General features: G+C 41.6%; 1 protein-coding gene across 1 annotated transcript in view; it reads right to left on the reverse strand.

Moving 5' to 3' along the window:
* The window catches only part of parp8 (poly(ADP-ribose) polymerase family member 8), a 398103-nt gene that overhangs the window by 91727 nt on the left and 278486 nt on the right, over positions 1–27890 (reverse strand). The window contains exons 9-12 of the mRNA XM_033030967.1: positions 25771–25861; positions 17940–18006; positions 16711–16839; positions 2170–2725 (exon numbers count right to left, since the gene is read on the reverse strand). Of these exons, the coding sequence (XP_032886858.1) occupies positions 2170–2725; positions 16711–16839; positions 17940–18006; positions 25771–25861 (843 nt within the window). The remainder of the gene's footprint in view (positions 1–2169; positions 2726–16710; positions 16840–17939; positions 18007–25770; positions 25862–27890) is intronic.

Genomic DNA, 27890 nt, shown 5'->3' on the forward strand with positions numbered 1-27890 from the left:
ACTACCTCCTCTAGCAGCTCGTACCAAATACCTACCACCCTTTGTGTAAAAATGTTGCCCCTGAGGTTCCTATGAAATCTTTCCCCTCTCATCTTAAACCTATGTCCTCTGGTTCTTGATTCCCTTACTGTGAGTAAAAGATTCTGTGCATTTGGACTATCTATTCCTCTCATGATTTACAGTAATACATGTCTATGAGAACACCCTTCATCTCCCCCTGCTCCAAAGAATAAAGTTGTAGTCTGCTCAACCACTCCCTACAGCTCAGGCCCTTGAGTCCTATCAACATTCTCGTAAATTGTCTCTGCACCCTCGGGTGACCGAAACCGAACATAATACTCTAAATGTGGCCTGACCAATGTCTTGTGCAATTGTAACTTAACCTCTCAACTTCTATACTCATTATTCTGACTGATGAAGGCCAATGTGCCTAATGCCTTCATGACCACCCTATCTATCTGTGATAACACTTTCAAGGAAATATGTATCTGCACTCCTAGATTCCTCTGCTTTACCACACTCGCCGGAGCCCTGCAATTCACTGTGTAGGTCCTGCCCTGGTTAAACGTCCCAAAATTCTCTGTATCAAACATTCCATCAAACATTCCTCAGCCCACTTGCCCAACCGATCAAGATCCTATTGCAGTTCTGAGAACCATCTTCACAACCTACAATACCACACACTTGAGAGTCATCTGCAAAATTGCTAATCATGGTGTACATTCTCATCCAAATCATTGATATAGATGACAAACAACAATGGGCCCAGCACCAAACCCTGAGGCACACCATTATTCCTAAGCCTCCAGTCCAAAAAAGCAACCTTCCACTATCACCCTCTGCTTCCTTCCATTAAGCCAATTTTCTATCCAATCGGCTATCTCTCCTTGCATCCTTTATGATCTAACCTTCCAGAGCAGCCTACCATGTGGAACTTTGTCATGTGCCTTGTTAAAATCCATATAGACATCTACAGCTCTGCCATCATCAAGCGTTTTGGTCCCATCTTAAAAAAAATGAGTATGACGCTAGAGACACGATCTTGTACAAAACCTTGATAGATATCCCTAATCAGACCATGTCTATACAAATGAATATCTTATATCTTATCCCTCAGAAATGCACGTATATCTTTATCCTTCAGAAAATGCATGTATATCTTATCCCTCAGTCAATGTAGGTGAATGTGTTGGAATAAGGAAAGTAGTCCACTAATGTTGCAGCATTTCTACCAAATAGATAAATGCACTTAGAATTTAAAGATCCAAACCTGTGCTCCTAGATGTATCTCCCTGCTACTGATCACAAATTTGCGGTCTTTAAGAGAAACAGGTGGAATGGAGAGAGACTATTTTTGCTGTGAGGATAGATAGAATCTATTTCCATTTCCAAAGGAAAGGGGCAAAGTAAATCCTATTTCAGGAACAAAGTTAGTAATTACTTCCACAGAAAGAGGGAGGTAGAAATTGGAAACCCCCTTCCAGGGACAACAATTGATGTCTCATCTAACTGTTAATCAGTAATCATCAGAATGCTGATAACCAAAGGTATTAAGGATTATTGAGCAAAGAAACACAAAATGGCTGAAAACACTGGTGCCCCTTTCCTTTCTTCTTACCTTTTTACCAAAGTAAACATTGAATGCTGCTGTATAAGTTGTTTATTTCTGAGTCAATAGAAGGTATGTTGTCGGAGAGGGGAAATTATTGAGACCAATTTTTCTCCAGAGAGTGTATCACAATGATATCCAAAAATATCAACCCTCTGTCACCCCCTAATGCCAACACAAATATCTGTGACAGTACAAAATCTTGCTCCACACTGCTGTAATATTGGGATACTGTGATTTTAAACATGCCTACACTATTGTTGCGAATAGATCAAAATCTTATTTTAAGCTGAAAATATTTAATGTATCTGCAGTATTGATCTAAATTCAATAGATGTATACAACAATCTTGATAATCAAATTCCAACTTTAATGCTGCAACTCAATTTTTACGTATATGTTGATGGCGTTGTCCTGAATCTAAATGTTTCAGATTAGGCAAACTAATTTTCTAACTTCCTGCAGATTTTTGTTAATACTAATCTCTGGAACATATGAAATCCCTTCACTGAATTCACACCAAGGGAAAATAGAGAAATCACAATCAGGTAAGTACGTACTGTGGGCTGTGATGAAGAGGAAGGTGCTAAAATGCCAATGAGACCTGAGGTAAGTGAGAGTCTTCTACCCTCAGAAGTGGGCTCTTTGCACAGCTCTGTCTTACCCACTTTGGCATTGCTGGAGTAAGATCTGCTCAGCAGTTTGTGGTGTTTCAGTCCATCTGTGTCCTCTGTCTTCAGAGTGCTGGAACAAGACTTGCTCAGCAGTTTATGTGGTTTGGGTGCACTGTTGTGCTCGCATCTGGTGTCACCAGAACATGTCCTGCTCAGTAATTTGTGGGACTTCAAAGGAAGATTTTCATCCAGCCTCATGGTGGCAGAACATGATCGACTTAAAAGTTTATGTGGCTTTGACGAATTAGTCTGATCAGTTCTGGGATCACTGGAAAAAGAACGGCCAATAGGTTTGTGAGGTTTGGAATCACAACCATCTTCCACTTTTGCAGAATTGGAACAGTTCCTCTTGAGCAGTTTCTGAGATTTGGGAATTCCATCTTGCTCTGGTTTCAGTTTTGATTTGCTTTTGCCACATCCAGGCGGAGGATAACTTGGCGACCTAGAATTGAAGAGATTCTGTGCTTTACTTCAAGTTTTAAGGAGCATCAATGAATATAGTGGAACATTATGAGATTGATGAGAGCAGTGCAGTAGATTTTATGTACATAGATTTTAGCAAGGTCTTTGGTAGACACAAAATGCTGGAGTAACTCAGCGGGACAGGCAGCATCTGTGGAGAGAAAGAATGGGTAATGTTTCATGTCGAGACCCTTCTTCAGACCATAGCAAGGTCTTTGACAAGCTACCGCATGGTAGGTTGGTCTGGAAGGTCAGATCACATGGGATCAAGGTGAGTTAGCAAGTTGTCTGGAGGGTTTGAGCTACAAGGAGAGGCTGGGTGGGTGGGTCCTTTCCCCCCAGAGCTGAGGGGTGACCTTATAAGGTTTGAAAAATCATGAGAGGCATGGATAAGGTGAATAGTTATTGACTTTTCCCCAGAGCAGGGGCATCTGAACCCAGAGGGAATATGTCTAAGTCGAAAGGCAAACGTTTCAAAGGGATTTGAGAGGTAACTTCAGACGGGTGGTCATTACATAGATTGAGCCACCAGAGGGAGTGGTTGAGGTGGATAAGTGGGCACAACTACATCATTTAAATGACAATGAGACAGGTACATGCACAGGGAAGGTTTGGAGCAAAACTGTACAAGTGCTGGCAAGTAGAACTATATTCAGTTAGGCAATTTGGTCGGCATGGACAAATCTGGCCAAAGGGCTTGTTTCCATGCTGTGGAGCCCCATGACTCTACTGCAGAAAATGATGAAAATACTCCACATGTCAGACAGCAATTGTTCAGAACAAAACAGAGTTAGTGATTCAGCTTGACAGACTTTCATTAGAACTGTAGAAAGAGAATCTAAATAAGTGTTTAATTGCGGAGAAAACAAGGTGAAAGACATCTTCTGATATTTCAGATATCACTTGGGCTTGAAGGTCTCATTCCATTCTGTACCCATTCTATGATCCAATGATAAATGTGGGAACAAAATTAAAATTTAAATTAAATCTCCTTCACTTCAAGGAGAACAGCCCCAGCTTTTCCAATTTATTGATATGAATAAAGTCTCTCATCCTTTGAATCTTGGCACCAGAAATGTGGCAACTCTTATGTACTGCCTCGGTGAGGTCTGCTTGTATGATTTTGCCAGGTTGTTTGCAAAACAAAGCATTTGACTGTACCAAGGTGCATGTGACAATAAACTATCATTAAATCATCTTTTTTTTTTTTTTTTTTCAGAAGTAAGTACAATAATGTGGTACCACAGTACCTAATACTTATTGACATATTACATTTCATAAACAAGTTCTTATTTTTAATTTAATAATAAAACAGGAGTAAGGAAGAACAGAATAGAAAAGGAGAGATTGACATTGGTGCGTGAAATAGTAAGATAGCCCGAGAGAAGAAAGAAGTAAAAAGCAAGAAGAAGAAGTAAAAAGAGAAAGAGAAAGAGACAAAGTGGAAAAAAAAGGAGATTGACAGCGATATACCTATTTAATGTTCCTGGCCACCCATCACCTGATTCTGAAACATTTTATTTCTATGGTTGTGTTGCACCATATGCTTGTAAGAAGTCGATAAAAGGAGACCAAATCATTAAGAATTGGTCTACTTTATCTGCTAGGAGGAGTCGCATTTCTTCAAGATATGCCGTTTCCGACATATTAGAAATCCACAATTTGAGTGTTGGTGTTGGCACATTTTTCCAAAATTTAAGTATGTTTTTTTGCCATTATTAAACCATAATTAAGGAGAGATTTTTGAAACGTATTTAACCTATTCCCATCTTCCATTGATCCAAAGATAAACATTTCTGTATTAGGTTCAAGTCTTCTATTAAATAATTTTGTAAAAATTTCAAAAATTTCGTTCCAGAATTTATGAAGTTTTATACAGGAGACAAAAGAGTGTGTTATAGTGGCATTTATCACAGATGGGAGAGATATTTGGATAGATTTTATTCAGTCTAGTTTTCGAGTAGTATAATCTATGTAAGATTTTAAATTGTATTAGATTGTGTTTTGCATTAATTGAACATTTATGTATATATATCAGGTATTTTTCCCATGTATCTTTCTAAATTTTTATCAGTAATTCTCGTTCCCAATATGCTCTGATTGCCTCTGTCAGTGGTCATTCTATATTTAAAATTATATTATATAAATATGATATTAAATTGCTTGAATCTGCCTTAATGTTCATTGCTTCATCTAATAAATCTAAAGTTAGAATTTGATATCCTTGTATGTGCTTTTTCAAATAGTCTCGAATTTGAAGGTATTTAAAGTATTGGTTACTTTTCAAGTTGTATTTTAATTGTAATTGTTGAAATGATAAAAAAATTCCCATTTCATACATGTCTCCAATCCTTTTAATTCCTAATCTTTCCCAATAGGTATTCGTTTTGTCAGTGAGAGATGGTTTAAATGAGGGATTATTAACTATTGGAGATAAAAGCGATAAGTTTCTTAATTTCAAAGTTAGTTTTATTTGTTTCCAAATTCGTATTGTGTTATGGATAATTGGGTTCTTCTTATATATTGTATTGTTTAATTTTATCAGGGAGAAGAGGTTCGCTCCTATATTAAAAGGAGAGCAATCCTCTTTCTCCATTCTTATCCGTTCTACCTGTTGGGCAGAGCTGTCCAACCAATAAATTATGTTTTTAATATGTACTGCCCAATAGTAGTATAAAATGTTCGGGAGTGTCAATCCCCTAGATTCTTTAGGTTTACACAGGTGTTTTCTTTGGATTATGTGCAATCTGTAGTCCCATATGAAGTTTGTAATATTGGAGTCTAATTTTTTTAAGACATTTTTTGGTAAGTATATTGGTATTGATTGAAATAGATATGATATTTGTGGTAGAAAAATAATTTTTATAGCATTTATTCTGCCTATTAAAGACATCGGCACGATTTTCCAGAATTTAATCAACGCATTCAATTTAGTTAATAAAGGCATAAAATTTGCATTAAATAGTGATTTATATTTTCTAGTAATTTGGATACCCAAATACTTGAATTTTTCTGTTGCAATTTTAAAGGGAAATTTTAACAGGTGTGTCGACTCTTGGGGTTTTAACGTCATAATTTCACTTTTATTCCAATTTATTCTATATCCTGAAAAGGAGCCAAATTCCTCTATTAAATTTAGTATATTTGGTGTACTAACTTGCGAATTTGTAATGTATAATAATACGTCATCTGCGTATAGTGAGATTTTATTATTAAATCTTTGGTATTATATCCCCGAATATTCGGATGGCTTCTTATACTTTCTGCTAAAGGCTCTATCACAAGGGCAAATAGCAGGGGTGATAATGCTTACCCCTGTCTATTGCCCCTTGATAATTGAAATTTTGAAGATAACATGTTGTTAGTCAGTATTCTAGCAGCCGGCTTGTCATATAATAATTTTACCCATGAGATAATATTCTCTCCCATGTTAAATTTTTGCAATACTTTATACAGATATTGCCATTCTACTTGATCAAATGCCTTTTCTGCATCCAATGAAATAATTGATACATCTTCTTCTTCAGTTTTTTGTGAATACACTATATTAAACAAGCGTCTCAAATTGTTGGCTGAGTATCTTTTAGTATAAACCGTTTTAATCCGACTTTATTAGTTTACTAACGTATTTACTCAGTCTTCTCGCTAAAGTCTTTGCTAGTATTTTCTGATCTGTATTTAAGAGTGTTATAGCTGTATATGAACCTGGTTCTTCTAAATCTTTATCTTTTTTTGGTATAAGTGTAATAGTTGATTCAGCTAATGTTTCTGGTAATGTGTTTTCTTTAAAAGCATGAGAATATAATTTTTGTAGTTGCGGAGAAATTATCTTGTGGAATCTTTTGTAGAATTCATTACTAAAACCATCTGGTCCTGGTGTTTTACCATTTTTCAACGAGTTTATTATTTCTTCTATTTCTTTAAGTGTAATCTGTGCTCCTAACTCCTCTTGTTCCAACAAAGTAAGTTTTGGAAGATTACACTTATCTAAGAAATTTGTAATTTTAATGTTATCTGCTGCAGTTTTAGATGTATATAAATGTTGATAAAATTGAGCAAATCTTTGGTTAATATCTTTAGGTAATGTTAATAATTCACCCTTATCTGATTTAATTTTTGTAATTGTATTTTCCTTTTCCCGTTTTTTCAGCTGACGTGCTACACGTTTATGTGGTTTATCGCCAAATTCAAAGTTTTCCTGTTTTGTAATTTGAAATAATCTTATTACTCTTGCCGATAAAATTTTATTTTATTTAAATTTCAATAAAGTTATCTTATTGTGTTTGTCTATGGTTGGGTCTTTGGCATTATCTAGATCTAATTGTCTAATTTCTTGTTCTAACTGCAATTGTTCTATGTTATTCTTTTTATTTTGGAAGGCTTGATATGAAATTATAACTCCTCTGATAAATGCCTTGAAAGTTTCCCATAATAAGGAAGGTGAAATACCTGTTGTATCGTTAGTCTCGAAGAAGAGTTTCATCTGTTGTTTTAAATACGTACTACCTTGTGGGTTGTTTAGAATTTGGGGGTTAAACCTCCACATTTATTTTTTATCCATCATTCCTTCTAATTTTAATTAAAAAAGTTAACGGGGAGTGATCAGAAATAATGCAATTATGATATTTAGGGTTGATTGTGTACGGAATTAATTTTGTGTCTTAAGAAATAGTCAATTCGTGAGTAAGTTTTATGTACCAATGAGTAAAACGAGTATTCCCTTCCAACTGGGTTAGCACCTCTCCATACGTCTGTTATATTTGTATTTTTTATATATGTATTTAGGAGTTCACTCATTTTAGATTTTACTTCGGAGTCACGTGAGTGATTCCGTGAAGAGCCCGCTCAGCATGCATGCGCGGCATTACGTTTCAGCAGGCAACAGCGGCAGGCGGGAGTCAGGCGCTCCCGCTACAAGCCTGAAAGAGGAAGCTTTAGGTAAGTACTTACCTTCCGTTTAACCAGCGACTCGCGTCTGTTTGTTGCTCCAGATGGAGCAAAGCAGCAGATGCAAGCGGCCCCCCTTGGACTCCGGTGAAGGAGCGTTCCGTTCGCGGAAGGGGGAGAGACGCCACCAGGACCGCACACGCTGCGGTCCATGGACAGGGAGCTGCGCCGGTGCCAGTCCAGACGTAAGCGGCCCCCCTTGGACTCCGGGGAAGGAGTGTTCCGTTCGCGGAAGGGGGAGAGACGGCACAGGACCGCACACGCTGCAGTCCACGGACAGGGAGCTGCGCCGGTGCCAGTCCAGACACAAGCGGCCCCCCTTGGACTCCGGGGAAGGAGTGTTCCGTTCGCGGAAGGGGGAGAGACGGCACAGGACCGCACACGCTGTGGTCCACAGACAGAGCTGCGCCGATTTCCAGTCCAGAGGCACAGCGAGAGTCAAGCGCTCCCGCTACAGTTCAAGGAACAAGACTCTCCAAGAAACCTGTCCCCTGCTCGGCTCCAGCAGACAGGCGTCTCATCAGTGGGGGACAGAGGGCAGTAGGACCGCCAACCCGGCGCTCCGCCGTCCCCGACACCGAGCCGAGCCCAGTTCCGCTAGCGCCTGAGCAGCGGACTGGATGTCAAGACATCCGGCCGGTGGTATCCGATTCGTCGGACGGGGACGTCTCACCGCCCGCATAGGGCAGAGACAGCCACCTGAGCCGCTTGGAGCGGCTCGTGGAGCATAAGCTCCAGCGAGACTTGCAGGAGCAGTTTCGCAGAGGGAATTCAGGCACTCCCTCCACAGTGCCTCGTGCACTGGCCATTGCTTTCTCCTCATCCGAGGACAGCTTTGGCGACCAGAGCTGGGCTGGTCAAGAAGAGGGGCACTGGCTGAACAACATCGGGAGTATGCTTTGAGGTACAGGAACAGGAAGAGCTGCTGGGTGTGGCCGCTACATGGTTTCACCACGAGCAAGATGGCTTTCAGTCTTAACTGATGGCCAGCCTACTACCTGTCTTTTCCAAAAAACCTCTCCAAGACATCTTCATCATGCCTCCCCTAAATTGCATTTACTCAAAGTGCCCGCCATTATTGGGGGATACATTGAGCAGCGCATTTGACCCAAATATCTCAAAATTGCATTTGATACCCTGACGTTGGCTATCCATGTCCACCTGCTCATTCCAGAAAGGCAGGGTAGTATGGCAAAACACCTGACCCTACTGTTCAACTTCTCAAGGGAAGTCACAAACCTGCCCTCAATCTATGAAATTAACAGGACTATGAGAACGCCGACCTCACAACCACAGATCCTGCTACCTGGCACTTACCAAACCAGTCCTAAAAAACTGGACGAAGGGTTCAAACTATTCGGCACAAGAGGGCAGAGTCTGGAATGAGCACCACACTAAACCAGACAGCAGTACCTCTACGCGTCCACCAGGGGGCGTCTACCTCATGGTACTGGTGAAAGCTCGGGGCCTGCATGCCAATCCCGTAAGCCTTTTAGGCCAGGGCCCACAGCAGGCCCCATGGAAAATGCGCCACCCCCCAACAAACATCGTCCCTACAAGAACAAGGAACCAGAAACCGAAGAAAACAACAATGAAGACAGATAAGTATGGTTCCTACCATCACATAAAGGTGAAGGGTTGTACTAACAAGGGGTGGGTGATTCACGCCTGGTTAGGAAGCTATCACTCTTGGTAGTTATATACCAAAAAATATATACAAGGGGAATAGAATTAATATCTCGCCACCAATTCGGATATACCACAATTACCTGGACGGGGTAACCATGATGAGCATTGCCATTTTCATTCACTGCACATCTCGCGTGGGTATGTGACAAAAGAACTTGATTTGAGTATTGAATTGGCATTTAAGTCGAAGCTATTCTAGAATCAACCAGCCCTGACACTTAAGAAACATTCCATCATGGCATGTCTATATATTAACGACAGACTATCCTTGGATATAGCTTATTAGCTGCTTTAGCTACTAACTTATTTAGCGGGCTCTGTCATATATCCAGATATTTACGTTGACCATCCACAACATTGTCTATCTGGTATTCATTAAGACTATCAGTTATGGTAACATTTAACCACCAATCAACTACGTGGCAAAGTAATTGGGATAGTAGCAGCATTACCAGCTACTGAACATTGTACCTTTCCTATGAGCTGAGATACTAGTGTTCAAACTATCTCCATACCTGTAATATGGGGGCAAATGGACTAATCTGGAGTGTTATCATGGAATTTATCTGCATAGGAAGGATTATGGTTGTACACTTCCACCTGTTTTGAGTAACATCTTATGTGTCCTGATGAGTTACTAAGCTTGTAATACTTAGTGCCAATGCGAATTGACTTAAACGTGTTATATATTAAATTACTTACTTCTAGTGAAGCATTTGCTCAGTAATGCACCATTTTGCATGTTCGTTTATAAATTAACAACATCACAGTGGTGGCATATACCAAACCACTTGGGCGTAGAACATCGATATTAGGTGACAATTTATTAACAATTGGTAACCGTATGTCGTCAAACATGTTTGACCATCAGTAACATACCTATCAGGTGAGCTAAATGCTGTAAACAAACATTTAAACCAAAAATATTTGCTGAAATTACTAAGCAATATGGACACCAGATATCGATTTCCTTATATTCAATTAAATCGCCACGTACTAACTTACGTCGCATGAAACCAATCTCAAGGCAATGGCGATGGATACATTCCCGTGTATTGAGGGGTGGGGGGGGAATCTAATCTCTATGTTCTCCCTTCCTTCTCCCTCTTCAATAGGTACTACGGCTTCATCAGTCGGGTACTACGCAAATTACAGTGGACTAAGTCCACAGGCATGGTTCCCAGTGGTCTTCGACATGGTCATTAAAAGAATTGCAGAATTGGGAAGACCACTGCTGTGCTTGGATCAGCAGCACTATCAACATGATGACAGCATTCCGTTGCATATCCTAGGGAACATACCTGAGGAACATCAAGAAATGGGACACTGTTCCTAAACAGGAACTACACATTCAATTACAACAAAAAACTGTACTGGAGTTCCTGGCAGGTCTTCACCACAATGAAGGGAATGTTCTGTCAGCCTACTCAACTTGGGTACCACGACAACAGGGTAAAGGGTACCACTCACTGGTGATCAGATACAGGAGAGGTATATTCAATCCATTCCCCAGAAATAGGTACACCCAAATTGGGATGTCAGTGAAATCCTGACATACCTTAGGGGATGATCACCAGCCAGGTCACTCACCCTGGAACAGCCTACCCTGAAGATGGACATGCTGGTGGCCTTACCTCAACACAAAGAGCCAGTTCTCCCATCTACTGCGATTGGACAACATGGTTATAACACCAGATAGTGTCACATTTTCCATTCAAGGGCGGGCCAAACAGAACAGACCAGGAACATCAGGTCCAGTCATGAAATTCCGGGCATACCCACCTGAACCACGTTTTATGTGTCATGACCCACTTAGAGATCTACATCGACACAATATGGAATACCGAGGGAGAGGAAAAAGCCTTATGGGTCAGCCACAAGAAACCTCATGGTCGGGTGACGAGCTAAACTATCTCTAGTGGCTCAAGCAGGTACTGGGAGTAGCTGGAGTAAATACTAACGTGTATAAATCTTATTCCACCAGGACAGCTTCCACGTCAGTAACTAAGAGGATGGACGAGCCTATGGACCACATCCTGGCTACAGCAGGGTGGTCTAGGGAGTATACATTCCAAACTTTTATAACAAACCACTGACAGAACCTATCGTTTCCAGAAAAAGAATCTGCAAAAAATATATAATTTAAGCCCGGAGGAGCATTTGGTCTTGTTGTTGTTCATTACACCATTATTGTTTTTACAAACAGATTCATGGTTGATTACGATAACATACTTCCTCCCTCGAATGACTTCGGCAGCGAGTGAAGTATGAACTGTTACACGGTTTGAAATCACAGAGCTTTGAAGTCTTCACGGAATCACTCACGTGACTCCGAAGTAAAATAGTAAGATTAAACGAGAACTTACCAGTTTGAAGTTTGATCTGTATTTTATGAGGAGTTACGATGAGGGATTACGTGCCCTCCGCTCCAACCCTCAATAATATGGGTCAAACTGATAAACTGATGTCTCCTTGTCTTTACTATGTTTACTTCAATAACTGTGTCTATCTGTGATTCCACACCGCTGCTTTGAAGTATGCCGCGCATGCGTGCTGAGCGGGCTCTTCACGTAATCCCTCATCGTAACTCCTCATAAAATACAGATCAAACTTCAAACTGGTAAGTTCTCATTTAATCTTACTATTTTATATTACTCCTTTTGTGTTTTGCAGATTTATCTAAATATGGATCTAAGGCAGTTGAAATCCCCCCCTATTATCACATTTTGATAATTAAACTCTGAAATCATATCCAGAATTTTATTAAAGAATTGAGGGTTATCAAAATTAGGCGCATAAATGTTTATCATAGTAAGTGGAGTGGAGTGAATTTCTCCCGTAACTATTACACACCTCCCCTCTTTATCTGATATGATGTTCTTGGATTTAAATGGTATACCTTTACGAATAATAATAGCCGTCCCTCTAGATTTAGAAGTAAATGAAGAATAGTATGTTTGCCCGATCCAATTTGCCTTCAATCTTATCTGTGTTTGTTGTTTCAGGTGTGTTTCCTGCAAGAAAATTATGTCAGAATTAAGTGATTGGGCGAAGATTTTGCCCCTTTTAATTGGTTCATTAGCGCCCCTTATATTCCAACTACAAAACGTGATTCCTCCAGTCTTCTTTTGTTTATCGTCTTGTATTGTGAATCATTTTGTTACCCTTAAGTCATATGGTGCAACCAAGTACCTCAGAGCTCTAGGTGTTGGGTGGTCGTCCAGAACTGTTGAGTTTATTTGACATCTCCTTTCCAAAGTAAACCTTAAAACCAACAAGAAAGAGTGAGGTGATGAAAAATTAATAATAAAAAAAAGTGGTGTTAAAGTATCTAAAGAGGGAACCATAATAAAATGAAACTACCTAACGATAGGTAAATAAGTACTTATGAGCTTCTGTCGTTGTTATTATACATTCAACTCCGCCCCCTTGACCAAATATTGTAAAAAGGAAGAAAGGCCGTTTCAAGGCTGTGAAATATATCCAAACGGAAAAAAAAACACTTGGATTCTAAATATCTATATGCATCTCCAAGTGGTCTAGCATTGAATATATACTAAAATTTACCATATGTTAGTTATATACCATATATACCTATACCCCAACCATTATTACCTTAGATTCCCCACTTAAGTCCAAATTTTCATTTTAAACAACAGCAGGTTCCAAGGGGTTAAACAGTCAGACTCCTGGATACCTTCCAAATGTCTGAATCTCCCCCCCCCCCTCATTTACACAGAAATTAGGTTAGTTCTATTATGAACTTTTAATTAATTAATATTGTTGTTAGTATATATCTATAATTTTTGCTCATTATCCTTAAACTTAGGGGTTAGTTAACATCATCAGGTGGGCCCCCCTATTCCCACCTCACGAGAATTAGTCATTGTTACATTCTACATTAAAAGTAGGTTAGTATTATTGAGTTAGTTGGGTTGGTTAGTTATTTTATGTTAGTATATGATTATATATATTTTTTTAAATTCTTAAATCAAGCTTTTTTATATTCAAGTCCATTTGTGTTATTTTTCCATGTTCACAAGCTCGACTTTGTTTTCCATGTTCCCCGACTTCGTTTTGTTTTTCTTTAAGTCCTTCATTCAAGGTGAAACAAGCGTGCAACCTCGAATTCACATTCCAGGGAGATAACATGTCTGGCCAATCATTAAATCATCTGAACAAAATTATGGCAAATGGAATGTGGTCCAGAGAAGTCTGAGTTTATGCATTTGTGGAGGTGCAAGTAAAGAAATACCAAACAAATGACAGGATACTGAGAGATGTGGAGAAATGGTGAGACATCTGATATTTTGATCACAGATCCTTAAAGGTCAGAGGAGAGATTCAGTAAGGTGGTTTATTGTTATTGCTGAGGTACTCCATCAATCTATGTCATCTTGTGTAAACCAGCATCTGCAGTTCCTCGTTTCTACAGGAAATATGTCTTTCCACTGGGGAGGATGCAGAGGTGATGTCAGGACAGGAACATTTTTATCTTTGAGGAAAGATTGGGAGAAGAGGCTGAGGGCAGCTTAATAAAACTCTAAAATTACAAGAGTCCTAGACAAAATAAAGATGGACTAGTTTCCTTCGCAGATGGGTTAGAAACTCAGGATTTAAGGAAATTGGTACAAGGATTAGAGGGATGAAGAGAAAGGGTGTTTTACACCCAGAAATTTATAGGTTTTTAAACTTACCGACCAAGAACGTGATACAGTCTGGAACTATCACCACAAATAACAGTACTTGGATATGTGCTTGAAATACTGTGACCTACAGGATAAAGTACTACTTCCTGGAAGGTTCAATGAGGCCAGTAGCGTACTCTTAAACAAATTCAATTGGCCAGATGGCTATTTCAGTGTCATAAATATTTTGTGATTCCATGGTACACAAGAATGCTGGCGGAACTCAGCGGGTGCAGCAGCATCTATGGAGCGAAGGAGATAGGCAACGTTTCGGGCCAAGACCCTTCTTCAGACTGATTGGCGGTGGGGGGAGGCGGGGAGAAGAAAGGAAAAAGGAGGATGAGGAGCCTGAGGGCTGAGGTAGGAAGGGGAGGAGACAGCAAGGGTTAACAGAATTGTGAGAAATCAATGTTCATGCCACCAGGATTCAGACTCCCCAAGCAGAATATGAGGTGCTGTTCCTCCAATATCCGGTGGTGCTCACTCTGGCCGTGGAGGAGGCCCAGGACAGAGAGGTCGGATACGGAATGGGAGGGGCAGTTGAAGTGCTGAGCCATCGGGAGGTCAGGTTGGTTAGTGCGGACCGAGCGGAGGTGTTCGGCGAAACGATCGCCAAGCCTACGCTTGGTCTCACCGATATAGTTCAGCTGACATCTAGAGCAGCGAATGCAATAGATGAGGTTGGAGGAGGTGCAGGTGAACCTCTGTCACACCTGGAATGACTGCTTGGGTCCTTAAATGGAGTCGAGGGGGGAGGTAAAGCGACAAGTGTAGCATCTCTTGCGGTTGCAACGGAAAGTGCCCGGGGAAGCGGTGGAGCGGGAGGGAAGGGAAGAATTGACAATGGAGTTGCAGAGGGAGCGGTCTTTGCGGAAGGCAAACAGGGGGGGAGATGGGAAGATGTGGCGAGTGGTGGGGTCACGTTGGAGGTGGCGAGTGGTGGGGTCATGTTGGAGGTGGCGAAACTGACAGAGGACTATTTGTTGTATGTGCTGGCTAGTGGGGTGAAAGGTGAGGACCGGGGGACTCTGCCCTTGTCGCGAGTGGGGGGATGGGGAGAGAGAGCAGTGTTACGGGGTATGGAAGAGACCCTGGTGCGAGCCAGATCTATAGTGGGGGAGGGGAACCCCCGTTCCCTGAAGAATGAGGACATTTGCGATGCCCTAGTGTGGAACACCTCATCCTGGGAGCAGATGCGGCGTAGACGGAGGAATTGGGAATCGGGGATGGAGTCCTTACAGGAAGCAGGGAGGGCGGAAGAGTAGTCAAGATAGCCATGGGAGTCAGTGAATTTATAGTGGATGTCGGTCAGAAGTCTATCACCTGCGATGAAGATAGTGAGGTCAAGGAATGGTAGGGAAGTGTCGGAAATGGTCCAGGTGTATTTGAGTGCTGGATGGAAGTTAGTGGTGAAGCGGATGAAGTCAGTCAGTTGTGTGTGGGTGCAGGAGGTGGCACCAAAGCAATCGTTGATGTTTGTGATTCCATGATTGCTGTCAATCAAATTGGATTTAGCTTGAAACTAATATTAACTGTGGAATTAAAACTTCACTAGATCTACATTTTGGTCAAACCTCCTTGTCTCAGTCACAAGATATCCCGATATTCATTGTTTAAGATAAGTCCCTCCTATACTATGTGTAAGAAGGAACTGCAGATGATGGTTTAAACCGAAGATAGACACAAAAAGCTGGAGTAACTCAGCTGGTCAGACAGCATCTATGGAGGAAAGGAATAGGCGACGTTTCAGGTCGAGACCCTTCTTCAGACTTCCATCCTAAAATACCTTGAGTTTAAACATAATCTGGCTGGAGGTTTAGCAAGTTAAATTCTTCGGACAGTTTGTTTAAATCAAGGATATTCTTTGAGAGTGTACAAGGTTGTTAATGCTATTGTGGCATTGAAATTAATACATTAGAAACGTGACTGCCGTGTGAGACTTCACAATCTTAAAAATACTGCTCGAGGGAAATCAGAAAGCACTTCACTAAAAGGTGGTAGAAATTTGTAACACTCCTGAAAGCAGATGGTGTTGGGATAATGGAGGCTTTCAAAACAGAGAGTGGTTGTTTTTCTTAATTAAGGGTGATTAGACAAGAATGCTACAGACGGAAAATAATCTGGGAAAATGTGAAATTGTTGACTTTCATAGAAAGAAACAATTTGGGGGCCTTTTACATGAATGATCAAAAGTCAACATGCAAGTGCAGCAAGCAATTAGACAGGTAAATGATACATTCAACATCATTGAAATGCTACTGGCATATAATAACTAGGAATTATTGCTACACTTAAATGTATCTTTTAGTATGAAGTTGTGTACACCTATTAAGCATTGAAGGACCTAAGGCTTAACCCAGTGTAGTTCAAAATAGTTTAGAATCCTGAAGGGAAACCTACAAAGGAAATAAATATCAAAGAGGCAGAAGCACAATTCTTCACACATGTTTTAAGAGCACAGGTACAACAATGACCCAACAATTTCATTAATATTTACATGTGCTTTCAGAGGCCATAATTCTCACATGCTGGCAAAATGGGCACTAAATTAAGTTTGTCGTCAGAGCATAATAAATTAAGAGGATCAGTTCAGAGACAGATTAACCAGCAGAGTTCTCCTTTGCTAAAGCCTGCCACATACCTGCGCAAAGATGAAAATATGTGCAGCGGTGATTTCACCTTCTTCTCACTAATTTTTTTGCCATGTGGGCAGTTGAGTTTCTCCTTGCTGTTCTGCTTCCACTGGTGTGTAACAAAAGTCTGCATAATTCTGAGGGAGTAATGAAATGGAAATGTCAAATCTGCTGAAAGACTGAAGATGAGAACATAAGAAACAGAAGGAGAACCAAACCATTTGGACCCTCACACATTTGCCATCATTCAATAAGAACCTGGCTGATCTTTTACCTCATACTCCTAAACTAACCCTCCATCCCTTTTATTCCCTTGGCATCTTAAAATCTCTTAATCTCTCTTTGAGATACTCTGGGATTGAGCCTCCACAGTTGCCTATGCGTGAGAGTTAAAGGGATTGACTCTCCTCTGGGTGCTGATGACCCCTTCAGCAAACAGGCATCTCGTTTGCAGCTCAGCAGTAAGCAAAGCTGCTGCGCACTAGGTTTTGGAGCACAGTCACAACAATGATGCAATTACAAATCACACTTTGAACTGCAACTCAGTGGTTTCTATATAAATTGGCGACAAAACCAGATAGACTTCGAAAGTGCCATATATTTATGGTGCGATCAGATGCATGGAAATCCACATCTGTCGGGGATAACTGTTAATATTTTCTTATTTATATCACAACATATATTCAGCCAATTAACTCCTCTTGATGTGAAAGCACTGTGGGAATGCGTAGAACATTGGAATGAATTTTCATGTGGTATGGTCATAACATGCATCATACCATGTGGATAATCTGTTTTAGTCCTACTGGACGAGGGGAAACGATTGTCCAGGCGACTGTTTGATTATTTTTGAAATGATAACATAGGATCTTTTACTTCTACCCAAATAAACAGAATTAATAAGCTTATTTCCAACTGCAGATGGTGCCATGGGGAACCATGATATTGTATTTTTTTCCAAATCACAAGGTGACACAGTGGCACAATGGTAGAGTTACTGCCTTACAGCGACAGACACCTGGGTTCGAACCTGACTACCCATACTCCAAAAGTGTACAGGTTTGTAGGTTAATTGGCCTCCGTAAAATTGTACGTTGTCCGCAGTGTGTAGGATAGTGCTGGTGTACGAGGTGATTGCTGGTCGGTGCAGATTTAGTGGGCCAAAGGGCCTTCGTCCGCACTATATCTCTAAAGTGTAAGAGTCTAAAATCTTTAAATACTTCCCAAAATAACTTACTTTTTCAATTGATGCCCCAATCCAAATCGATCCTTCGTCGATGTTTGGAAAACATCAACTGTTGGAACTGTAAAATTATATGAGAGAACAAGAAAGATATTATTAGCAAAAAATAAGAAAATCATAGTATTGCTGAACAATTAAGGAGATTTTGTGGTCTACAGCTATTGAGTCTGTAAATTATTTATATTCACTGACAGGTTGAATTGTCTATGGACTGGGTTTGAGTGATAAATGTGTCACAGCTTCAATTACAATAAATTGGGGACCAAAGGAATTAATTTGTTAAATACAGTAGTTTAATGGAAATGGTCCTGGATTATGACCTGTGGGACATCAGCTTTGACACACAGGGAAGTAGGCTAATGCTCATTCATTCAGAGTGTATATGTCAGCAAAGCCTCATTCATAATTAACATAACATCTCCTGTATTTAGCACATCTCAAAATGGGATCCAACATAATCCGCTGTATTCATCATGATTATACATGTAAATATCTATCCACTCCTTCCTTTCATGCAAAAGCCTGCACTGCCTCTTTGTCTCTATAGAAACAAGCTTACAAACTGATCATTGAGTGTTATGGGGTGATATCTCCCAGTTCATTAGTTTTAATGAGAAAGCATAAGTGCCAACAATATTGGTAGTAAATACGGATGGATTATTGTTTCCATATTTCACTGATAACTAAGAAGATGTTTAAAGGCGCAGATTTCATAGCTGCAGGTGAGATTCAAATTTGACTCCACCCAAGATGAAACGGCACATTTAATTAATGCCCACCCACCATTTTAAATATCCACTGCATTTGTTATCAGCTGATGGGGGATTGTCCTCTATCTGCTCAGCATGGCACAGTTGCTCAAATCTACTCTTCCTGGTATTTCTGGAAGATTAAGGGAAGGTGAGATGTAAAAAAGGAAAAGGCATATCTTTCAAAATTTCAGGTGAGTGGGAATTAGCATATAATTTAAAACATTAAAACATTCTCTCTGTACCACTGATGCAATGATATTGCCTTTCTTGTTACCCACAACACATCATGGATCTAACAAAATTCAAACAATTTCACGTTTTCAAAATCAACAATGCTAATTGCTAGGTAGACAAAAATGCTGGAGAAACTCAGCGGGCGAGGCAGCATCTATGGAGCGAAGGAAATAGGCAACGTTTTGGGCCGAAACCCTTCTTCAGCAATGTTAATTGCTATCTTATTTAAATCAGGTTTGAATATAATTTAACTACCAATAAAACACTGCAAAGGCTGTGAAAGAGTGAAAAACAGAAGTCCAATTGCAATTTCATACAAAAGATGAATGATAGGAAACATTATAGTAATAGTTGAATAACCTACAAACAGGCCCTTTGGCCCACCATGTCTATGCAGACCGTCATGCCTCTGTACACTAACCCCACTCGCCTTCATTAATTCCATACTTCTAAAATGTATTTATTCAAGTACCAGACCAGACGTATCGTAAAGGTTATTGCTGTTCCTGCCTCCACTATCTCCTCAGCCAGCTCATTCTGTTAATATTGGCTAAATTAAAGACACCATAAAATGGAGGATCCCTGCACTTCTCAGAATTGCTTAACCCTTGTCATCTGAGCTTTACAGGCTTTGATTGGCACCAGCCAGTCTAGGCTCAGACTGATATGAAGGATGGTGAGGGGTCCAGGTGTTCTCCCTGTTTCTCTTAAATTGATAACATGTATAGTGGTTTTGCAAACTAACCTTAAATGCATAATTTCTATTTGATCACTGAAAAGCATTGTAAATAGTGTCAATAATGTTGCAAGACGGTCATCCTGTTAATTGATGATTGGTCGAACAGTTGAGCCTTGGAGAAATTGTTTGATTCTCAGGGCACATGTTTCAATGTCTGTTCTTGTTTGCTTCCTTCTAAAGCTTTCTTTCTTATACAATGTATTAGATGTTGTATTATTGGGTTATGGAAATGTCTGTAATGTATGGGGTTAATCGATATCTGTAATTGGATCATAAAGAGACCACCCCCATGTGGTTCGGCCTCTCAAGAGCCCGGGACCTATACAAGTCCGCTGCCATGAGGTCCCGCGTCGATCTTCTGGGAGAGGGCTTAGGGCTGCGCGACCTTCTGGAGTGTCTCTGTTTGAGCGACGCCTGGAGGGCTTGACCAGACAGATACGAGGATCGAATCTGCGATGGTTAGGTACAGTGGTGAGAACTATAATTGTGTTTTGTTAAAATAAAGATAAGTTGATCAAGTGCTTGATTCAGTGGTTTTTGACTGAAACTAGACTGGGGGGAAGCTTAGAATGATCAATTTACAATTCCAGATACCAATCACCCATTGTGTGAAATATTTTCCCCTCCGATACCCTTTTCAACACCTCTCACATTAAACCTATGCCCCTAGTTTTGAACACTGATATCATTGGAAACATACTCTGGTCATCTATCCTATGCCTCTCATTATTTCACATACCTCTACCATGTTACCTCTCAGCCTCTTGTGCTTCCGAGAAAACAACCTGGCCTATCCAATCTTCTAACAACTTAAACCCTCCTATCCAGGCAACATCCTTACAAATCTTTTCTGCATGCTCTTTCACTTAATCAGATCTTTCTTGAAGTGTGGGGGCCAGAACTGCACACAATACTACAGGTGCAGCATAACCAACATCTTGTGCATCTGTAACATGATGTCTCATCTCTTGTAATCAATCCCTCAGCCGATGAAGAGACTATTCAAAAACACTTCCCAAGTCACTGCCATTCACTGTGTACATCCTACAATGGTCTGACCAATAATGGCAAGCAAACCAAATGCCTTCTTCACCATCCTGTCTACCGTGTGGCTATTTTCATCAACTTTTCTACCAATTTCCACCGTGCCCTCATATTCACTTGTACGCTATCTGACACACCTATCTTGAACTTTCTGCTTCCAACTCAGGAGACAAACTATGCACTGAAGTTTACTGTAAGCCCACTGACTCCCACAGCCACAGATACTACACCTCCTCACCATGATTCTTCTATGGACCTCACTCTCAGATTCTCCATCTACACTGCATCTGTTATCGAGGCGAGGCTTTTAACTCCAGGTCATCTGACCTACTCAGTGAAAGGTAGGGCTCTGGGGAGTGTTGTAGAGCAGAATGATTATAGGAGTGCAGGTGCATGGTTCCTTGAAGTTGGAGTCGCAGGTAGATAGGGTGGTCAAAAAGGCATTTGCACATTAGCCTTCATCAGTTAGAGTATTGAGTGTCATGTTGCGGTCATTGGAGGTCATGTTGCAGTTGTATAAGACATTGGTGAGGCCGCATTCAGAGTATTGTGTTCAGTTCTGGGCACCGTGTTATAGGAAAGATGTTACCAAGGTGGAAATGGTACAGAGAAGATTTACAAGGATGTTGCCAGGGTACAGGGTCTGAGCTATAGGGAGTGGTTGAGTAGACTGGAACTCTATTCCTTGGAGCGCAGTAGGATGAGGAGTGATCTTATTGAGGCGTATAAAATCATGAGAGGAATAGATCAGTGAGATGCACAGAGTCTCTTCCCCAGAGTAGGTGAATCAAGGACCAGAGGACATAAGTTTAAGGCGATGGGGAAAAGATTTAATAGGAATCTAAGGAGTAACTTTTTCACACAAAGGGTGGTGGGTGTATGGAACAAGCTGCCAGAGGAGGTAGTTGAGGCAGGGACAATCCCAACATTTAAGAAACAGTTAGGCAAGTACGTGGATAGGACAGGTTTGGAGGGATATGGACCAAACGCGGGCAGGTGGGACTAGTGAAGCTGGGACATGTTGGCTGGTGTGGGCAAGTTGGGCCGTAGGGCCTGTTTCCACACTGTATCACTCCGTGATTCAATATTTTCCCTTTACAGGAAACGTGGCTTCATTTCATTGTGGTTGAAGGAGCCTTCACCTGCATCTCCTCCATTTTGCACAGACACACAGAGACAGAGTCCCTTGGTCGTTACCAATCACCCTCCAAGCCCTTGCATCCAATACATCATTTGCCAACATTTCTGTCAGTTACAAAATGATCACACTTCCAGCCACATCTTCCCCACCCACCCCTTTTTGTTTCCGCACTCTTTCTCTGATTCCCCGATTCATACATCCCTCCCCATCCACCCTTCCTGTCCCAGGTACCTTTCCCTGCGACCACAGGAGATGTAACACCTGTCCTTACATCTCCTCCCTCACCACCATCTGCGACCTAACCAGAGATTCATGTGGACCTCATCCAACTTTGGTGCCCATGATGTGGCCCCCTCTACATCAGTGAGGCAAAGTACAAACCAGGCAACTGTTTTGATGATCACATTTGGTCTGTCCAACATGCCCATATGGAACTCCCAGTTGCAAACCATTTTAATCGCTCATCCCATTCTCAAAATGACTGGTCTATTCTTGACCTCGTCCACAGCTATGTTGAGGCCAATGTAAACTAAAGAAGCAGCACCTCATGTTCCGCCTGGGTGGTCTACAATACGAAGGTATCAAAAAATTGAAGTTTCCAATTTCAGGTAACCTGCTCCCCTTCTATCCTTTTATACACAATAGACAATAGACAATTGGTGCAGGAGTAGGCCATTCGGCCCTTCAAGCATGCACCGCCATTCAATGTGATTACAGCTGATCATCCCCAATCAGTACCCTTTTCCTGCTTTCTCCCCATATCCCCTGACTTGTACACGCTAGAATTTAGAAGATTGAGGGGGGATCTTATAGAAACTTACAAAATTCTTAAGGGGTTGGACAGGCTAGATGCAGGAAGATTATCCCCGATGTTGGGGAAGTCCAGAACAAGGGGTCACAGTTTAAGGATAAGAGGGAAGTCTTTTAGGACCGAGATGCGAAAATCATTTTTTACACAGAGAGTGGTGAATCTGTGGAATTCTCTGTCACAGAAGGTAATTGAGGCCAGTTCATTGGCTGGATTTAAGAGGGAGTTAGATGTGACCCTTGTGGCTAAAGGGATCAGGGGGTATGGAGAGAAGGCAGGTATGGGATATTGATTTGGATGATCAGCCATGATCATATTGAATGGCGGTGCAGGCTCGAAGGGTCAAATGGCCTACTCCTGCACCTATTTTCTATGTTTCTATGACTCCGCTATTTTTAAGAGCCCTATCTAGCTCTCTCTTGAAAGCATCCAGAGAACCTGCCTCCGCCACCCTCGGAGGCAGAGAATACCACACTCACCACTCTCTGTGAGGAAAAGTGTTTCCTCGTCTCCATTCTAAATGGCTTACTCCATATTCTTAAACTGTGGCCCCTGGTCCTGGAATCCCCCAACATCGGGAACATCTTTCCTGCCTCTAGCGTGTCCAAACCCTTAACAATCTTATATGTTTCAATGAGATCCCCTCATGTACAGGCCCAGCTGCTCCATTCTCTCAGCATATGACAGTCCTGCTATCCCAGGAATTAACCTTGTAAACCTAAGCTGCACTCCCTCAATAGCAAGAATGTCCTTCCTCAAATTAGGGGACCAAAACTGCACACAATACTCCAGGTGTGGTCTCACTAGGGCTCTGTACAACTGCAGAATGACCTCTTTGCTCCTTCTTTCCTTTCTCCTTTTCTTTCTCCTTCTGATCGACACGTGTCCTAACACACACACCCCTCTTTTCAAGCCCACTCACAGCGCCCTATTACAGTTTATTACCAATCCGTCACCCACTCCATCTGCCCGTCACCTACCCTCTCCCCCCACAGGGTGCCTTGCCACCCTCCACTCTTCCCATCTGCCCACCCCGCGTCTCTTTATGAGGCTCTGTGCTTCACCTTTCCATCTTGTCAGATTTCATCATGTGCAGCACCTTGTTGCTTTCACTTATCACTTCTAACATGCACAAGCTTGCAAGAATTACTAGTTTTAACAGAAGAAAAATGTAATTGTGTACATGATTGAATTCTCAGTATGTGCCTCTTGCTGTTAAAACTTTGTCTTTGGAGTGGGAGGAAACCGAAGATCTCGGAGAAAACCCACACGGTTACGGGGAGAAAGTACAAACTCCGTACAGACAGCATTCGTAGTCAGGATCGAATCTGAGTCTCTGGTACTGCGTGTTGTAAGGCAGCAACTCTACTGCTGCGCCACAGTGCCGCCCTTTGTAAAGGTCATTGGAGATATGCCAAATTTCCTCAGTCCGAAGGACGTAGAGGCATTTGTGTGGCTTATTGGCTGGCGCATCAACGTGGTTGGTCCACAACAGATTGTTGGTATTATTAATCACAAGGAACTGGAGGCCCTCAACGATTTCTACTTCAGCACCATCCATGCTGATTGAGGCACGTACTCGACTACACTTCCTGAAGTTGATAACCAGACCCTTTGTTGTGCTGACATTGCGGGAGTTGTTTTTCATGGGACCCCGCAAGACCCTAAGCTATACATGTTGCTTTTCATGGTATATTGTCCAACACAACACCCCTTACTGAACTATTTCCTGGCACGGTGATGATCATCTGGATGAGAAAAAACTCTGTACAAATTCTGTAGAGACAGCATCCGCAGTCAGGATTGATCTCAAGTCCCTGGCGCCGTAAGGCAACAACTCTCCTGCTACACCACTGTGCTTCACAATGTGTTTATTAAAACGTGGATGTCCTGGACTACTCATCAATACTTCCTCTGATCAACTGAACCGCATTTACCAGCCAGAAGTACCTATCACCCAGCAAAGAGTTAGTGAGCGACCAGAACTCTTACTGCTGTAAGAGTTGCCTACAGCAAGCTCCACATTGGCATGCAGAGCCGGTTCCAAAAATCAGAACAACTGTGAACTTCACCACTGGCAGTCTAAGGCTGATGCATTACAAAATAATTGTTTACTTGCCATTTATCCCCAAGAATTCTTTCAACTCATGGCCTGCATGTATTTGTACCTTTGCTGCTGACCCGTGTTCCCAGATAGCCTGCCTATAGGTAGGTGTTACAATCAATACAATCAGTTTTATTCGTCACTTGCACATAAAGTGCAAGTGAAATGAATTTGCCAGCAGCGATACAATGAAAAAGAACACACAAAAACACAATAAAAATTTCACACAAACATCCACCACAGCATTCATCACTGTGGTGGAAGCCACAAAATTGGACCAGTCCTCCTCCATTTTCCTCCGTGGTTGGGACCTCAACCCTCCGCAGCCGCCGTTGCGGGCGTCCAAATGAATGAAAGTCAAGGCAAGTCCTGAATCTGTGCCTCCCCCACCGGAGACCGCGGCTTCAGGTTGGTGTAGGCCGCAGGCCGGCGGTCGGAGATTTAAAGTTCCCACCGCGCTGCAGCCAGAAGCTCCGCAGACCGCAGGGCCGGCGGTCGAAGCTCCCCTCCAGGGATCCCCGGCGAGGGACCAGGCATGTATATGAAGGCTTCTCTCAATTTTACCGGCAGCATCATGCAATCCGGAATCAAGGTCTGGGCCTCAGATCTAGTGGGTACTCACTCATGAAGAAACTGAAGAAAATATAATTGATTACATTAAGGAATCCATAAATTCCATTGATTCCATTATTCTTCTGGCATTGAGGCCCCAGTGATAAACCTCTCCTAAGTTGAGCACCAAACCTGCGATTCTAAATGGTCAGAAAGTTTGTCCAATGTTTAGGTTGTGTTCCCTACAGTGACACTTTCCTGTAGGGAGCCTAAACTCAGAAAATAAAACCCCCTTTAGCATTTTTGTACTTTATATTAGAATTTAAATGCTGGTCAGATGGCAAAACTACACTTTTGGCACCTACATTTATAAAGCATGAAGAGGTATGGATAACCTAACGAGAAGCGATGTTTCACATTAACCAGCCTAAAGGAATGAAGCCATACTAACCTGGGCCATTTAAATACTGCGTGAGAGAGCAATGCAGTCGCACGATCACAGGTTCTGTGCGAATAACATCCCATGCAATAGCAATCTCCTCCTGTCAAAAAGCCAGGCAAGCAGAAAGAAAGCAATTCATTCAGAAATATAAAAGTAACAAGATCTATCAGAACTGTATAATGAATGATCACACTAAGTACACACTTCATTCACTTTACAATATATTATAACAAAAACACACTTTCATATCTCCGTTATGTGCTAAACTTGACAGTGCTTTAGTTGTCATTCCAACAGCTCAATCATGCTTAGCTCCTCTGAAATTGTATTCATTCATCATCGCCATCTACTGCAAGTAAGAGGATGCTCCAGTTGGGAAGAAACACTGCAAATGCCAAATTGGAGTTTAATGATGAAGCTTCCCTCTTGATCATTTCATTGAAAGGAAAATTGGCTTCAGCACGAATCGAGAAACATTATTTTCTGTTTACTTCACTATTTTCATTAACATTATCTGTGGGAAAGTATTACGCCTGTATCATTAATTTTATGTAAATCATCTATGTTGCATGCAAATGGCAGAGACTTCATCTCAATGTCATATGTAGCTAAGCAATAGCAAGCAGTTGCAGAGAATACATTCATGGATTTCATACTTAAGGCAATGAATGTTTCTCCACACAGTAATTAATGAATTTCTGGACCATATCTGTTGCTTAGTCATAGAGTGACACAGTGTAGAAACAGGCCCTTTGACCCAACCTGCCCAAACCAGCCAACAGGTCCCATCTACATTAGTCCCACCTGCCTGCATTTGGCCCATATCCCTCCAAACCAGTCATATCCATTTACCAGTCTAACTGTTTATTAAATGTTGAGATAGTCCATGCCTCAACTACCTCCTCTGGCAGCTTGTTCCATACATCCACCACCCTTTGTGAGGAAAAAGTTAACCCTCAGATTTCTATTAAACCTTTCCCCTTCACCTCAAACCTGTGTCCTCTGGTTCTCAATTCACCTACTCTGGGCAAGAGACTCCGTGCATCTATTTTTCTCATGATCTTACACACCTCTATAAGATCATCCCTCATACTCCTGCACTCCAAGGAATCCAACTAGTCCCAGCCTACTCAACCTCTGCCTGGAGCTCAGACCCTCTATTCCTGGCAGCATCCACGTAAATGTTCTCTGCACCCTTTCCAGCTTGACAACATCTTTCCTACATCACGGTGCCCAGTACTGAACACAACATTAAAATAATGAGAGGAATAGATTGGTATATAAAATCATGACAGGAATAGATTGGGTAAATGTACACAGTCTCCAGAGTAGATGAATCGAGGACCAGAGGACATAGGTGAAGGGGAAAAGATTTAATAGGAATCTGAGGGGATAACCTTTTCACACAAAGGGTGGTGGGTGTATGGAACAAGTTGCCAGAGGAAATAGCTGAGGTAGGGACTATCCCAACATTTAATTGACAGTTAGACAGGTTGGGATAGGTTTGGAGCAATATGGACCAAACGCAGGCAGGTGGAACTAGTATAGCTGGGATATGTTGGCTGGTGTGGGCAAGTTGGGGTGAAGGGCCTGTTTCCACCCTGCATCACTATGACTATGATAAATACGGCCTCACCAATGTTTTCCAACTGAAACATGACCTCCCAACTTCTATACTCAATACTCTGGCTGATGAAGGCCAGAGTGTCAAAAGCCTGTTTAACCGATCTACCTGCAACTCTATCTTCAAGGAACCATGCACCTGCTCTCCTAGATCCCTCTGCTCTACAACATTACCCAGAACTCTGCCATTCACTGTGTAATCCTCCCTTATTTTACTGCAATAAATATTTCTTACAGACTGAATGACAATCAGGGACTGAAATCCAAAGCACCAACAATAAGAGTAAGGCCATCGCGGTCTATGGAGGCTGAGAGTCTATTTCAGGTTTGTCAAACTGATGGACTGGAACATGTTCAAGACCAGATCATCCAGCCAGAATGAATACAATCATTCTGAAGAAGGGACCCAACCCAAATTGTTGTCGATCCATTCCCTGAACAGCAGAGTTACTCCAGCATTGTGTGTTTTGCTCAAAATTGAGTTATTTTTGTATCCGTAACTCAGT

Source organism: Amblyraja radiata, chromosome 1, assembly GCF_010909765.2.
Source record: "Amblyraja radiata isolate CabotCenter1 chromosome 1, sAmbRad1.1.pri, whole genome shotgun sequence".
NCBI lineage: Eukaryota > Metazoa > Chordata > Chondrichthyes > Rajiformes > Rajidae > Amblyraja > Amblyraja radiata.